At 38.4% G+C, this 16213-nt stretch overlaps 1 protein-coding gene and 1 long non-coding RNA gene across 4 annotated transcripts in view; both read right to left on the reverse strand.

Annotated features, from left to right (window-relative positions):
* The window catches only part of LOC111253279 (trypsin-1-like), a 33537-nt gene extending 24205 nt beyond the window's left edge, over positions 1–9332 (reverse strand). For 2 of the 3 annotated variants that reach the window (XR_015316231.1, XR_002674551.2), the window contains exon 1: positions 9002–9332. Coding sequence is in view for 1 of the 3 variants with exons in the window: in XM_022812453.2 (XP_022668188.1) it covers positions 9002–9077 (76 nt within the window). In the remaining 2 variants the exon portion in view is untranslated. The remainder of the gene's footprint in view (positions 1–9001) is intronic. The other variant, XM_022812453.2, reaches the window with a different exon arrangement.
* Positions 6020–8143, reverse strand: LOC147755110 (uncharacterized). Its single transcript, XR_015316232.1, has 3 exons — positions 7815–8143; positions 7043–7109; positions 6020–6572 (listed from the first exon to the last, which is right to left on the reverse strand). It is a non-coding gene; the product is annotated as an uncharacterized LOC147755110 (long non-coding RNA).
* Positions 9333–16213: the final 6881 nt, after the last annotated feature.

Below are 16213 nucleotides of genomic sequence, written 5' to 3' on the forward strand. Positions count from 1 at the left end.
TTGGCCCTTCGGAATTTGTTTTTTTCTGATGCAAAAAAATACTCCCTGCGATTTTGATTGGGCAAGTTTTTGAGGTAGGGGAACGCCAGTGAGGCGCCGAATGCTGATAGTGCCACTAATCACAAAATTATTATATAAGAAACTCTCTGAGCTGACTGCCCAAGTGTGCACAAACATCTTCAGGACTGGCGTCCTGTCTTCAGTTTGAAAGGATGCTGAGCTAGCTTTTATGTTGAAAGGTAAGAGGTCATATTCACCCATTAGCTTTCTGAAGTGACTAGGTGAAAACAATATGAGACGCCTGTGAAAATATGCAAAGGGAAACGGATCTATGCGGAATAGTCCCCACGGATTTAGGAAAATAAAATTCGTACTAATAGCTACAGATAGGATCCATATCCAATACTTATACGGGCATCAATAATCAGACCTCTTCCTGAAAATATAAGGATGCCAAAAAAGCATTTAACAGTCTACCATGGGGATTTATCTTACGTTGCCTCAGAGAAAGACATCACCTTATTTAATCAAACTGGCGTAGAGCTTTTTTCAAAAGAGGACAGTCACTAATAGAGGTGCCGCTTTCATAGAACTATCGATGTCATAGCTGCCTTCTCGGTGTGAATTAGGCCACAGGCAAATTTTTCCTTAACAAAGCAGGTTTTTCATGAGATGCAAAGACCCTCTAAACCTTAGAGTCATATAGCCTTACCGGATTGTTGTTACTGAAACTCGCTTGTGCTTTTAACTTTAGCGTTCTTTAGCCTTAAGACATCATGGTATTAAAGAACGGCAAAGCCTACGAAACAATTAGATGGGAAATTTCAGCTGAGGCAGCTTACGTGCTTGCCGAACTAACTGGTGTAGAATACCAAGAGGTGCCCTTGGGTTTCGACTAGGGATATAAATCCCAAGTATGGAAGAACAGGTAGATTTTGCGGCGAAGTCACATATCACCCCATGCAGTTTTTTACGTCACGTAGAGCCCCGGAAAGTCGCTCTCACCAGGCAGTAAAGGCCTTGTTAGACAAATGACTATGCGCTAGCCTATTGCAAGACGTTGGTGCAAGTACATAGCAAGCGCTGAGGCAGACACTAATTAGTAGTATGAGGGGTCTTATTTGTCTATCTCAAAGAAAGCTGGCACCGACGCAGGAAAAATTTTAATTAAGAACAGAAGGATTCAGCAAAAGAAGAATGTTCATATTCCTTGCAAAAAAGGATTATGCTGAAGAATCGGGTTTAATGGATAGCCGCGGCAGTAAGAATGATTATCTGAGACCAGAAGCTCTGTAGAGATGGGAAACTCGACTAATGTGTTTCCTAGCCCAGTGTTTCGAGTACTTTTTTCCACCGATCTGTAGGAAAATTAAGTAAAGACTGCGTTACTCTCAGTAAAGAGAGAAATCGAGTATTAGTGGGTAGCGATTTCGGGGAATACCCAACCGTCGGTGCTGAGCCATACACATTTGGCTTACGCATATAACCTCGCTTTGTAGTGCCCAACCCATACAAAAAAGTATTATCCAAACTTTCCAAAACATAGAGCAGTTTAATATGGAAAACCGTTAAATATGTATGTAAAACGTAATGGTATAATAATTTAGAAGCGCATTCATCTTTTTTTAGTTACGCAATCTTTAGTAAATTTTGATCTCGATGGAGGCTTTTATAATGCCTTGATAAAGAACAACAGCTGAAAAAACTTAAGCTAACTTTGATAATGCAACACCAGGACCAATCGGCTCTCGTTAGTCAAGCTCTTTGGTAGCGAATTGCATTATACATCAACCTATATTTATTCGTTCTGTTCTCGCGCATATACCACTTGCGTACACACACTAGATTTTACCATCACTGTCCTATTTCTTTGTCAATATAATCTAAACCAAGTTTAAACGTGCTCAATGTAAACTAGAGTACGGTGCAGTTTTTATGTTACGCTATTGCTGTAACCCTGTGAGTCTGTTTCAGTTCTTTTTATTTTATCGTCAGCTTAAACGATGCTGAAATGATCCTCCACGCCACCGGAATTGTATTCTTAGCAGGGAAATTCGCCAAACACTTCGTCTTTTATTTAAAAAATTATTTTGTTCTTTCATCACAAAGCTTCAGCTGACCCACTGAATATCTGCTCCTAGCTTTCCTTTAAAATAGAGATAGCAGTGGAATACTCCTTCAGTCATAGCCATCCCGGGACTAAGTGCAACAAGCAACTGAAAAATGTGAAATAGGGAACATGAGGCAAAATCCTGCTTAACAGTATACACCCTGCAGGACCAAGTGTTTCAGCATGGTAAAAATAGTAGTAGACCACATCAGGTTACATGCAAAGACCTGATGGCAGTATAGTTCAAGTTTTTATATAACGCCCTTTGAAAAAACAAGACGAGTATGACTTGTTGACATCAAGATGCCTTAAGAAATGGCAACACGAGTTTCGGAAAATACGTAGCCTTGAAGAGAATGCACCCAAGGCAATAGAGCGATATGTAGATGGCAATGGGCAAGAGTGATAGCGCGCTGCAATCGTTCTGCAGCTGCACAAGAGAAGTAAAAAACAAAAAACATACAACAGACCGTAATCGGGCTGTCAGAAGTAATCCCAGCTCGATGTGACAGGGAAGTAATCATGCATAAAAAAGGAAGATAAGGCAACAGGAATGGTTGTTTCGTTCCTGGCGATATGTATACAAGCTGAACCACTAAAAGATGAAAGCTGTAGCCAGAAGAGACAATAACGGGAAAGAAGTGCCCCCATGAAAATGGAAAATCTAGTCAAAGAGAAAGGTTGTTGAAGAATAGAATAAAAGGAAACAACCCGTCAGTACAACCTGTGGCAAAGTTTAACTGCATAAAAAGTGGAAAAAAGCTTTGGAAACTATCAAGTATGTCCGTCGCAGCACTGGTCGCAATACCATCAACAGCCTTAATAAAATGAAGAAAGCCGGAATAACAGTAAGAAAGCGCTATATGCATTTAGCATACCTATTTAATAACACACCGGCTAAGATCGACGCAATTTTATGTTTCTATGATTAAGAAAGTGTATGTTTACTGGAGGATAGTTCACCCAGAATAGGGACTCACAACTCATTGGTTTATCATAATTTCCCCCTCTCTTGATAAATGAATCGCAGAGCTGATTTTTCATCAAGCAGAGGTATGCAGGGAGGAACAAATCATTTTTGGAGAATTGCAAAAGATATTCAGAAACAACAGGCAAGAAATTATTCAATATCTTTATACTGCTGCCAATGATATATATGGCTAATATAGAAAAAAGAACTAATATTTTCCTTCTTTGATTCCATATAAACATAAGGCAAAGTGAATGGAAATAAGCCCTTAGAGATTCTAGACAGATATGACATGAACTCCGCAATAATTAGGTTGGGATATGACAAAAACATTCTAATCGCACGCCACAGGAAGTGGGAATCTGAAAAGGTCGAAACGAGGTCTTGGAATTAAAATTAAAAGAGGGCAGTCCGGCGTTGCCAATCTTGTTTACGCTGCAGACTTTTTGTGGAATTCAAAAACTTAAACATTCAGTACTAAAATCTCTTCGAAAAGTTTTAAGATACCACAATACAAGCGAGACGCAGATCATAGCTGAAAAAATTTCTTTTCCAAAAATAAAATTATTTTCTCCAAAGAAGGGCTAAAGCGACAGTGCCCTATAAATATAAGCGAAGACACTAATGAGAACTCAGTTATACAGATCGCAATACTAATGCTGATGCTAGCTAACTTCAACCTAATATTCAAAAACTCTAACTAACTTTGAGCAACGAACGGCGCTAATTAAGTCCGATTTCTTGGCGAAGTTAGAACTTGTCACACTAACGATAGCGTAGGGCTACAATGTAATGATGCAATCTTTGGAAATAAATTGACATGGCACAGAAGAAGTACAAAATTGATGAAGCTAGCCGAATGTAAACGAAAACGAGTTTAGTCGTCAATAAACGAAAAGAGCCGTCCAAATTAGATTACATTGCCATCGAACGCCACGGTTAAAGATGGTCAATTAGACAAAGAAAGGATACACTAGTTATGTTAAACCCGGCGACGGACGTTCTGTGTTCACAACAACGACCCAAAAGACTTACTGCTAGAACCGACAAGTGCACGAACCAGATAATATTGTTAAACCTTCGAAACATTACACAAAAGTATCGACCGCTGAATGGAGCCACAGGCAAAAACAAAGATTAAATTCTAAATTAATTCTTCTGTAGTACTAGGTTACCTGGCGTAAGCGCATATTTTTACGGCGATTACGACAATCCGAGGATATTCAGCTGCCATTCAGAACACAGCAAAAAATACTACAAGCCTAGCAGCCAACACTCAAAATATTCTTTAAGCCAATCGCCTTGGTATGTGATATTGGAGAACGCTATTACGCGAACCGCTCATACCGGCTTTTAATTGGCCGATTAATTTCATAATATTATGTAGAGTTCATTATACCAGTAGGGATCCTTTACGGGCAGTAAATATAACGGTAACTGCGAAAATGTAAATTACGTTTTGAAAGGTTAAATCTATTACACATTGCTACAAACGGATTCAACGGACGATCTTGAAAATTTAATAACTTTTTTAGTTGGGCTAGAATAATAGTTTAATATTTTTTAGAAATACTCTTCTATTTTATACAATAGTGCACACAGCGCTCTGGCACTTTTTGGAGCCATATAGCTACCATTCGCGTTCCCGTATTTAATTTCTATGGCTTTTTGAAGTATATCAATAGTGTGATATGATCACCCTTATACATGGAGTTAGATCGGAAATATAAGCAAGCTGGACCTAACATTGGGTACCCCTTAGTCCAATCTAAATAACAAATGGGGTATGGTAATAAGCTGACGTTGTCACCAAGTAAGCCTATTGCGTGCTTTCGATTGCCGTGCTAACAATCTATGGGTCTTTTGAGAAATTTAAGAAGCAAGTTGTGTTCGCTGCTTTATTTTCGGCTAGTATCTCATAGCAGCAGATCCCTTTTGTGCTTGTTGCAAGCATTACTATCACTTTCTAGTCAAAATTTTTCGTCACTGCCACCGAACTCGATGGTTCCAGGGTGGCACCATTTTCCCACCTGGTTCTTCACCCGCTGGCCATAGAGATCAAGCCTCACCTCAAACCATATGAGATCCCTTCAACTGGCCATCTCCCGGCTGGTTTTCAACACTTCAGTCAGCATTCTTGAATTGTACCATTGCATTACTGACGCTTAATGCCTTTTGCCTAATTGCACTAATTAGACACTGTTGACTTTTGAAATTAGAGGATGTTTTTGTTATGTTATTCTCCTTCTAAACTCTTTTTCCTATACCTTATAAGCGAAAATCAATTATTTTCACTTATAAGCTTAGAGAAGACTAAAGTATTTTATAGTCAAATATAAAAATTTCAAACTCCGCCGGTTTGACTGTAACAGCTAATTCAATTCAATGCGAAATGTCCGGTCTTGTTAGCAAAAATTCGAAGATCGATCAAGTTGCTAACTCGTTTCAAGAAAGTACCTACGTTTCACTGGAACAACTAACTGTGACGCATACGCAAATAGAATGGTGTGTTACGTATTTGACTCGCAATTGCATAAAACTGACTTTAGAGAATTTCAAGCTCGTGAGATAAATAGAGCTTCGAATTGGATGATGTTCTGCTAAGGATCATATTTTAATTAAGCACATATTCATTGGTGTTTTAATCAATACATACTGAGCCTTTACCAGGAGACAGCTTCCTCCTCAGACAATGCTGGATAGTGATCGCGACACACCATTAGCAGTCGGGTTTAGAACTTCGCCATGAATGCAGAGCCAGCATGCTTTTTGTCCTTTAATACCGCGCGCTTTTATTTTATTGTGCACCTTCAGGTAAATCAGATTAAAATAACTTAAATCTCTTGTTTACAAGACGCGCTTTAGATAAGCTTTGAGTAGCTGAAGTATTCGAACATGTGGACCGCGTGGCTACGAGACCGAAGGCGCCTAATCTAAACGAGACGAAAATTGTGAAACAATCCAGGTCAAAGAAGGCCCAAAAATCTAAAGAAGAAAGGTTTTTAACAACGTTTCCTACAAAGCCCCTAGACTAAGGGTTGTGCGGCCTTCCAACCTATTTACAAATTTTTTTTTGTTTCAATATAATTCTCAAGTATTTCTTCTATCTTCTATTTATGCTGGGGTCGCAAGTATTGCGATTCATTACCATCCAAAAAATTGCTCCTTCTAGATAGCGCTACAAGATCAATGTAAACGTTATGCATTGGCTCATACATGTGACGGAGTGAGTATAAACGATCAGATTCGACCTTATACTTCATTATTTTAATAACTAACACACTATGTAAAACTTTTCGTAACTTACTTTTTGGCTCCGGCTAATGGAATTTGGTGAACATTTTTAAGTAGATTCTTTAAATCTTGTCGTGCCCACCAAAATCCGATCTGGCATGTTATTTTCTGTATTCCTTTTTATGCTCGGCCAGTGTGATCATGTAGTTCTCTTTTGTGTCGAATTTACCATTCAATATTCGCCTATATTAATTTATACTGAAAACATTTATTGACTTTATTGCATAAAAACTTTACAAGAGCTAACGGTAATGTATGGAAGATAGAGATCAGTTTCAGAAGGGCTATTTGCTTTTCTTGGCATGTGTGGGTATAATGTGGCTTTTATGGAAGGAATCGCGCTATGAGAAGCGCTGTGGTTTGCTGAAGCTAAGTTTGTTAAAACTCCCGAACAATCTGCCGTGCATATATTGATCGAAATCTTTAATTAAAAACTTGAGTGCATGCACTAAATCATGATTTTTTCAATTTCATTTTTGTTATTAATATTAATATAATATAAATTCAAGTGAAATCAGCTGAACTTATTATATAACACTGAACCCACTATGTTCACATGGTTATATTATAACTAATTTATAGCTTAAACGAAGATCCAGGTTACGATGAAGTTAAAGAGAATTGTTTTTTTAGTAGATCAGAATACTAAAGTTTAAGTTTTGACCAACTTTTTATGTTTGGTGCTTGGCCGATCTTTGGCTTGGAGTGCCTCATTATTCCTGGTTATGAAATCACCTGGCGAACAAATTTAAGAGATATCAAGAAGGTACGCAAGCTATCGGAGATAATCAACATAGGATGTTTTAAATGTTGCTAATATGATGTATTTTCGTTGTGAAAAATTTTAGACCAATATCGACTGACGTAGTTGTTATAACTATAGCAACTACGTCACATAGGTGGCGGTTAGATAATAGACGAAACAGTGTTCTTTCAGGCGGAAATAAAAGCTGTAGCGAAAAACAAATGGGCTTTACTAGTAATACTTATATATCGCCACCTAAGTCATTATCATCGATGACTCAGCTATTTGGACGGAAGACTATTCCTCTTTTTGCGCGACTTAGAAACTTGAATGAACGGCACGGAAGCAACCCTGCAAAACGAGCATTTGTGCTTTTGGCATTGGGAACGATATGTTCTAAATCAGTCTTGTTCAGCAACTCGCACAATTTAGGATAAAAATGAACCTACATTTCTTTTTTAATCTTCAGTTGATCTATCTACACCTGCCACTGAACGGCCACCTGCCTTTTCCTCCAACAACTACTTTTTGAAGATTAGACTCACGACTGACCTGTTTTTCTCACGATAATTCCTTTTATATTACCGCCAACTTGGTAATCTCGCGATTAACCACTGATATCAGTGTTTAGTTCATCGTAATTACGAACAACATATCATACAGGTCATCTTTGTGAAAAAAAATGTTTTGCTTACACTTTCAGTGAATTGCGCATCCACAGCTTTTGGACTTCGAGACAGTGCACGCTAGTCTCGCTGAGCGATGGGATTCATTTTACCTAATCGGAAAACGAAGATACCAATTTCGAGTCGTCGACTTGGCGGAACTAACGCTGAATCTTGTCGGTACACGGTAACTGCCAACAGCATCGTTAGAAAGCGCCGTCAACACCCGTTATATGCCATCCACACAAATGGTTGCTGATCATTGCCCAACTGACAAGCTGCTCCCGCCAATACCCTTAATCTCTATCTAATCCTATTTACAGAATTGCTTTATAGTTTTAACTACTGTCTAAATCTTAAACGTCGTCCGAAATTACAGTGATTACCAGAAGTCCTCTCTCCACCTTGAAAGTGCAAGCAAAAATTCAAATTCAAAATGCGTTGGTTTTTTAATCGGTTATAGTTAGCAGGACTGTTTGAATAGTCTGTGTTAATTTGAAGTTACTGTCGTCTCTTGTGTCGTTTGCTACATTATTTAATGAAATCCATGTCACATGCGCATAACAAAAAGATAGATTGACTAGAATCAGTATGGTATTCTTAACAATATAAAATACAAAATTCTTTGAAAATCTTTGCCATTAATGAATCGTAAATAGGCACTGGACAATGCCATAAAGACATTATCCAGCGCCTATCTACAATTACGGTTCAGTCTACGTTGCTTGAGTTAAATGTCCTTTACTATCTCACAGTGGACTCTTTAGATATCGACATTGTCAATAGAGAGTCCTTTGAATAATGTACTGGTGTATGCTGAACTATGCTTTCAAATAACGGCAATAACTGGTCCGTTTTAAAATGTCTTCAAAAATTACACTTAAATAAACATTTACACATACTTTCCATATAATTTACCAAAATAGAAATTTCTTAGGAAGTAAATACTTGATCCTATTGTTATAATCAGCATCATGATTCTAGCAGTAGAAATTTTGTCTATGGTAGCCGCGATCGATAGTCAATAATTTCTTATTCGACATGACCTTTCTTACTCGAAAAACACATATTTATGATATTATCAGACGTCAATGCCTGTTTTTTGATACAGACCGGAAACATCTCGCTATACATATGAACATTCGCATCGTATTAAAAACGCCTCAAGCATTATATGTATATACATATATAGTGGAAAGTTTTGCTCAGGAACTTACCCGCTACGGCATAAGCAATGATAATCAACACAGTTAACACTTGAGAAAAGCATTTCACTATCATGAACACTATCATATCTATTGTAACGGAGTTAACACCATGAACCTTTTGGTGGAGTACACTTTAAAAAAATGACTTATGCGATAGAAAGTTGAAAGAACCTTGCTTGTTTGTATGTGGTTGACTTCTCCAGTTCAACTGAAGAGCCGAAAGCCAGGATGGTTCTTATATGATATTCTACTGGCACAGCCTTTATAATAGTTTCGATTTACGTTACCAGTAAAGGTTTAATTTTTACTCAGGAATCTACTATCCACCGAATAGGCTACTACATTGTAAATACAAACAGAGGGAAAGCACGGACAATGGAAGGTCATTTTGTTTCTAGTTCATTACCAATGGGGAAGGCAGTTCAGGCGTGGTAAAGGGACCCTGTGCTCCGTGTAACGGTAAAAATATTGGCATAGCAAAGAAGGGTCGGCTAGACGTTTACGTAGGCACATTTTATGGCCTGGCTTAAACAAATAATGTGCTCTGGTATGCCTACTATATTTAGCGGAAAGTCAAGGTTCATCCAGAAAAATGGTCTAGGCACAAAGGTCGCCTATAGAAGACTTCCATTATAAGTTATTTAAACAACACTAATACTTGTTTCGTAAAGGTTGTTTCCCATCCGTAGAATGTAATGCGTACAGTTTAAGTTATGAATGCATTCAAATGCTGTGGCAGACATTTCACGATACAACTAGCTATTTGAATAAAACAAAAGGCTATCGAATCTACGCATCGCTCGACAAAGATGGCTAAGCTGAATTGAACCCACTAATTCTACAAAAATCTACACTGCAATATCACATGCAGCCTACTGCATGGAACATCAAGTCATATAGTCATTAAAGTTAGTGACATGGGTATCCCGCGTGCGTATTGGGCGGATTATGATATCTGTATATATGGTGGCGCTAAACTTATAATAAATATATTTTGTTTAATGAAAATATGCGCATTTCTATTTTTATCATTAAAGTCAATCAGACTGTCATAATTAGCAATTAATAAACAGGTCAATAGTAATCAACTATATCTTCTATAGCAGAAGCGATACATCAGAACAGTGTATCGTACAATCGAACCTCAAGAAGGAGACGAAGCACTGTCGACTGGTGAATATTAGCTTAGCATCGTCAGTCATAAGAGATCGTGAAGTAAATTTCACACTTGGTGCCTTAATACTAACTATTCGGCGTTTAGCGCCGGATGGCCCAATTTTACGTATCTTTACTCGAAAGAAAAGAATGCATTAATACTGCTTACTGCATCTCTATTTGACAATCATTTCAACAGGCAATTATAAGAAATAAATGATTATCACATCACCCTGATCAGAGCTGCTTGTGCCTGATTCGTTGGCTATTTGGTGTATAATTTGAATTGCTGGTGCTTTTGTCCAAAAGCCAGATGCACAGAATCGTCCTGGTGATGGCTAAAATTGTGACGAGGTTGGTGTCCCATGCAAGCTTTGCATAAGAAATCTATAAGTATAGATCCTTGACGGGGCTTAAATTAGTGACTCCCTTTATGTAAACAATTTCTTGGAATCACTCCTTTTTGCCTGAAGTATTTGTCTTCATTAGGACTAACTAAGATGAGTTTTTCTTATTTGGAGTTTCTCCAACACCATGGGTAATGGAACGGCGTGAAAACCATACAAACAGTAATTGCTTATTCTTATTTTTACTACGTTTCTGTTTTTTCTGGTAATCAATTTCTGCTAATAATTTTCGCGAATGCTGAAATCCGGCTCACCGTGGCTGTTTGCTTATTAGCTAATCGCCACCACGGCAACGTACTCAAAGATATGCGCATCAGCCACGCAGACCACGTCGCTAAGCTCTCCAATAGTGGCCCTTGGTTTTTCTAGACAACAGTTTAAGTTACTGAACTTAAAATTTAAGAATTATCTCGAGCAAACTCTGTCCTTTATTAAGTGGGCTGACGTTTATGGTATGTCACTTGCCTTTCATTTCTAACCCGAATATTACTCGATTCTTTGACTAATAGTAGCAGGTTTTCGGTGATTCTTATTATAACCAAGAATTAATGTAGAAATATTTTTTCCCGACTTGAATTTCGTATTGATCGCTTGCGCTGCTCATAGTCCTTCTTAATTTTGCTAGTTGACCATCGCGGTCTTTCACTCTGGAAATATCCGAACCGAATAAACGGTTACGTATTAATGTGCGTAATGAATTTTGTCGCCGTTCACCACGGCTGCCTTTGCACTACGGTGACTTGCCACTTTGAGGACTATTGTGGTGAAAGGTAATAAAATAGACGGACCCATGGGCTTCGCTTTGCGCTTCTTTTACCAGCAATTCATTTAATTCAGCTGATTTGTTCATCTGTAGCATAACGCACAGTATGATATATATGACACGTATCAGTTTTTCTATATGAACAAATTTCATTCACGGTTCACTTAATCTAATATACTTTATAGCTCAATCGCACCATTCGGTTCCGATTCTACTGACATCTTGCTTATCAGCTTGTTATCCCGTTAAAGTAGTTCTATCTCTCTGGTTCAGTTACTCTATTGCCAACATTTATTATGTTGCAATTATTCTGCTTAACGTACCCTGTTTTCCCATTCAAATATTTCAACAAGTCTGCTAACACCTTGCCTCAAAGTAAAGCGACTCCATTAATCATTCATTATGCAAGCAGTATCAAGGAGTAAGGGCAAATCTATTAAAACAATAACACTAGCATTAAACGCATTTTAGCGCGGCAAGCCCTGCTGACGTAACGAATCTCAGAGCAGTACGAAAAATTTCCCGTGAACGAGCTTACAAAAAGTGTACGGAAATTTCCAAATATTCGAAATATGGCACTGCGAATAATGGAATTCTGAATATGTGGCTGCTCTTCAACGATCGATGAACAGCTTTGAGCAGTAAACCATTTTGTTATAATTATAAAATCAACATGTTAGTTTAAGAGCTGAAGCTGAAAGAAACCGGTGTTAAGAGGGATTGTGAAGACAAATAGATAAGACCATAAGCCTTGAACCATCTGAACCTCGGTCAAATTCACTGTAGTTGAAGGGCCAAACACCCCCGAACAAGATCGCTATTCAGTACGATGGCGATATGTCAAATTACCCAATCACTTGATCGCCCAATAAGCCTTCACTTCTCATAAACTGCAGAAGTTTCCCGATAATATCAAACGTTTCACAGTGGGTAACAACTATTCAGAGCAATAGTGCACAACCGCCAGGGCTTTTCGCATATTAGGAAGGACGAAGCTGAAAGAGACGCTAGTAGGCAGCACAACAACGCAAATTTCTCACCTAGATTTTATACAGAAGCTATATACGATAGCAGGGTACGCACTGATGAAACATCGGTGGCAATGAGGTCACATATGCGAATCATTCGGAAAATCTGCACTCAGACTACGTTCCACTGTCCAAGTAAGCTGAGTACATTCATCAACACACTTGTCCAGGCATTAGGATTTACCCTATGACATTGCGACGCCAATTGGAGTACATTAAAGATTCATTATTTGGTATAAACAGAAGATTCTTTCTGATCCACAATTTGATAAGAAGCTTACGCTTAAGAAGGAAGAGTAATCTAGGAAAGAGACGCAAGGATATCAGTTTAGAGCTGCAAATGCTAGGTTTGATTCACTCAAGAACACAAATAGCCGCTTGTTTATACATAAATTACAATAATATAGTACTTACCTACATAAGCACGTCACAAAAAGATCCGAGATATATATGGCTATAATTTTGGATAGGTAACGCTGATATTCAGAGAATACCAATTTGGCTCGAAAATTAAACTGCGCATTCTCTGCGCATCCACTCGGGTACGGTGGGTCCGAATGTGTGTCTTGCAATAAAAATAATTGAAGTCATAAGCATCGAGCGGAAATAATTCATTTAGGATAGCCGTAGAAAAATTGGTCGAGGCGTGTTTTTGATACTTGCGTTTGAATCATGCTGCAGAAGTTACCAGGTATAATGTAAAACCTGTAAAACAAAAACGTTCTTCGTTAAGGCGCCCAAGTCAATCCAAAAAGACTCGGACATTAGCATCGCTTGGGTGTAATGCCGGAAGTGTCAAGGTTTGTTTGCTAGTGAAATAAATTATATGCATAGTTTTAAAAAACCACTAACTTTGTACACCAATATTAAGCAGTCGTTTTGCTGCGGATAAGACGATAGGCACCGAGGCATTGGGTATTAAATATATAACAAAGGGTCTCTCGTCAGTAGCAGATTACTTCAATGACCAGGGGTGCTTCGGTATCGATAAATATAAGAAGAACGATATATCTCTCAATACTCCCGATGATGTACAACAAGGTGACGTGTTCGAAACTGGTTTAACAAAAGCAGACATCTATTTGGCAGGAACTAAATAATCTAGAAAGTGATTATTAGGAGTCTTTTGTTGATAAAAAAAAAAGCTGGAACAATTTATTATTTTACGATACTGCGCGAGGTATTGTAGAAAGAGATGCATTATCGCGTTTCCATTCAAAGACAATTTTTAGTAGTTTCGAGAATATGTGATAGCAAACTTTGATAAACAAACTATGGGAATCAAAATAGGAAATAAGTATCGGTAACACAGCGACATCAAAGACTAAGTCCTTGGATGTGTTTATCCAAGGACTTAGTCTTTTACAAGACATCATTTTTTCTATGTTTCAACAAAAGTGGCTTCGTAGATAAAGCAGGTATTCAAAAAGGTTTCCAACGATCTCAAATAATTAAGTCTCATAGAACATCCTTACAATTTTTTTTTTACCGCAGGTATCTCGTATAATCTCAATGGTTCGGTTAAAGAGAGGGCTCTGTTTGGTACTTCTGAATCCGGAACGGAGTCTGTGGTCTTATTGAGTGTAAGGTACCATCTAGAGGTTTTAAATTCGGAAGACATGAGCTCATTTTCCCCAAAGTGGACATTGACTGAAACGAAAAAGTAAATTTTTAGGTGTCAGTTGGAAACAGTTCCCGGCATGTTAACATATGAGATTGATTAGCAAAACGTGGTGCGAAGATGTGTTTAGCAACACGACTAAGTCAACCTGTGTAATCACGTGCGAAAACGTCAGAGCTGAAAGCTCATTCATGTTCATTCGCCATGGAAAAAGCCGAAGCAACATTCAAGGAGAGAACTTTTTAATTGTCGTGTATAACTGTAATGTGTTGAACAACAGTACCGTATTATACGAATACGCGCGGTTTATAAACACAGAGAATGGCGGCAGTTCCCTTCGGTGTAAGTCATCTCGGTAAAGAATCCAAAGAATTTCTTTAAGTATCCAACTCTCTTGCCAAGCAATGACAACATCGTTGAATTACTATGTAAACGCGGTGGAATGTTCACACGCGAGCGGGGTAACGGCCACCTTACGTTAGTTTAGATCTTTGAATCTAAGCAAGAAAGGTGACAAATTGATTTTTTAAAATTGTAATGGCGTCAGGCTCATAATGCCTCTAGCAATTTTGTAGGTACCGCTAATTTCCAGTTAACTTCAACGGACCCTTCTATTCACTTATAGCTAACTTCGTAAGTGTGACTTATCGTGGTAACAACAAAAACGAAAAATGCAGAAGTACCTCTCGTGTTGTTTGTTTGCGCAATTATACACTTGAAGTGACACTGGTTAAACGAGTCCTTGCTCTCGCTGTGCAGATTTATGAATATCCAATGGTGCAAAACACAATTTTAAACAATATGTTGATATTTAAGTACAAAATTACCATGTCAGGAGAAAACATGTTGTTTGCACATCACATAATCTCATCGCAGTTCATCAGATTGCTCACGCCTCAATCTAGTTTTTGGTAGGTACTCGAGGTTATGTATTAAAAGTACACCGTGTAAATATAGTTTTTTATGTTTGATATCGTTGTTGTCATTACTGTTTTAGACTTGTTCAGACAATTATGATACACCAGCGTGGTCTCTAGCGATCCTCTTGTGCTTGTGCCCTCTGGTGCGGCCTTGAGAATTCTAAGAAATATGCAAAATAAGCAGGTCATTGCTGGCGTCAGTCTATGATTAACCACATTATAATTGCGTAATACGGGGAAAGCAGAAAGTATTTGGCTGATCAGTGAGATTAAAAGCCTGGGCAAGCTTTGTTGTGTACTCTGTTAAATGGGTATCTAGATGAATCGGCGGGCTTCATGCTGCACCTGTTTTGCTGATGATTTAGCGATGTTGAATCGCTAGCAAAATAGCTAACCTAACGAAGCCAGCAACAGTTATTCCATTGCCGTTTAGCTACTATTTCATCAGCCTGCTTCAATGTGAGCAGATTTGATTCGTGGGATGCACACCTAAATATACTTTTAGCTAGACTGATTGCGCAGACCCATAGCATCAATTCTCAGCACCATTGCCTTCTACCTCAATTCAATCTACCATGTCCAGTTAGATTAGTCATAAGGTTACAGTCACATATTCTGTTTTTTCATTAGGATGTTTTAACCGTCGTGGCCTCTCTGCAAATTTGTTAGCCTATTCCAATATTTGATACAGGGTGTGCATAACGATTACCCAAAAATTTACCGATATCTTGTTGTTCTTGGAATATGTTGCACAAATTCTGTCATCCCCCTGCAGTTCTCCGGTTAAAATATCACATTCCCTTAGTCTGTTCCAGCAATAGTTGGTTACCCTGCTAGAATGGTGGCGTTTCTTTACTGTAATGCTGTCGTCACCTAATTAGTCCACTTCAAATAATCCGTCAATGCACTGCGCATAACCTTCTGCTTGAAGAAATGAGCTCGACTTGAAAAAAATAGCCATTAGGGAAACGTACTCAAACTGTACGTATAGAATTAACTCCCCGTATTGCACAAGGTCTTAATCTGAGGCCACACAAAACCGGAAACCATATCCTTTTTCTGTTGTTCTCCCACTAGACTTACGTGGAATAACTTCTTCCTCGTGTGTTGTTTGCGCGTTATATATTTTTTCGTATTCGCCTCGTGGTTGCAGACCAGGATCAACAATGATCCAGTCATCTCGTCGGTCTTTAGTATATCCGTAGCAGTTGTTAGAGACCGAATATATTATACGGTCGAAGTACACTTTGTAGTTCCAGCGGTGGAAGGTCGGTCTGAAGTACTCGTAAGTCATAGCCGGCATTCAGTGCCGTCTTTTGGATGTACC

This window comes from Varroa destructor, unplaced genomic scaffold (assembly GCF_002443255.2).
Source record: "Varroa destructor unplaced genomic scaffold, Vdes_3.0 BEIS01000006.1, whole genome shotgun sequence".
In the NCBI taxonomy this organism is placed as follows: domain Eukaryota; kingdom Metazoa; phylum Arthropoda; class Arachnida; order Mesostigmata; family Varroidae; genus Varroa; species Varroa destructor.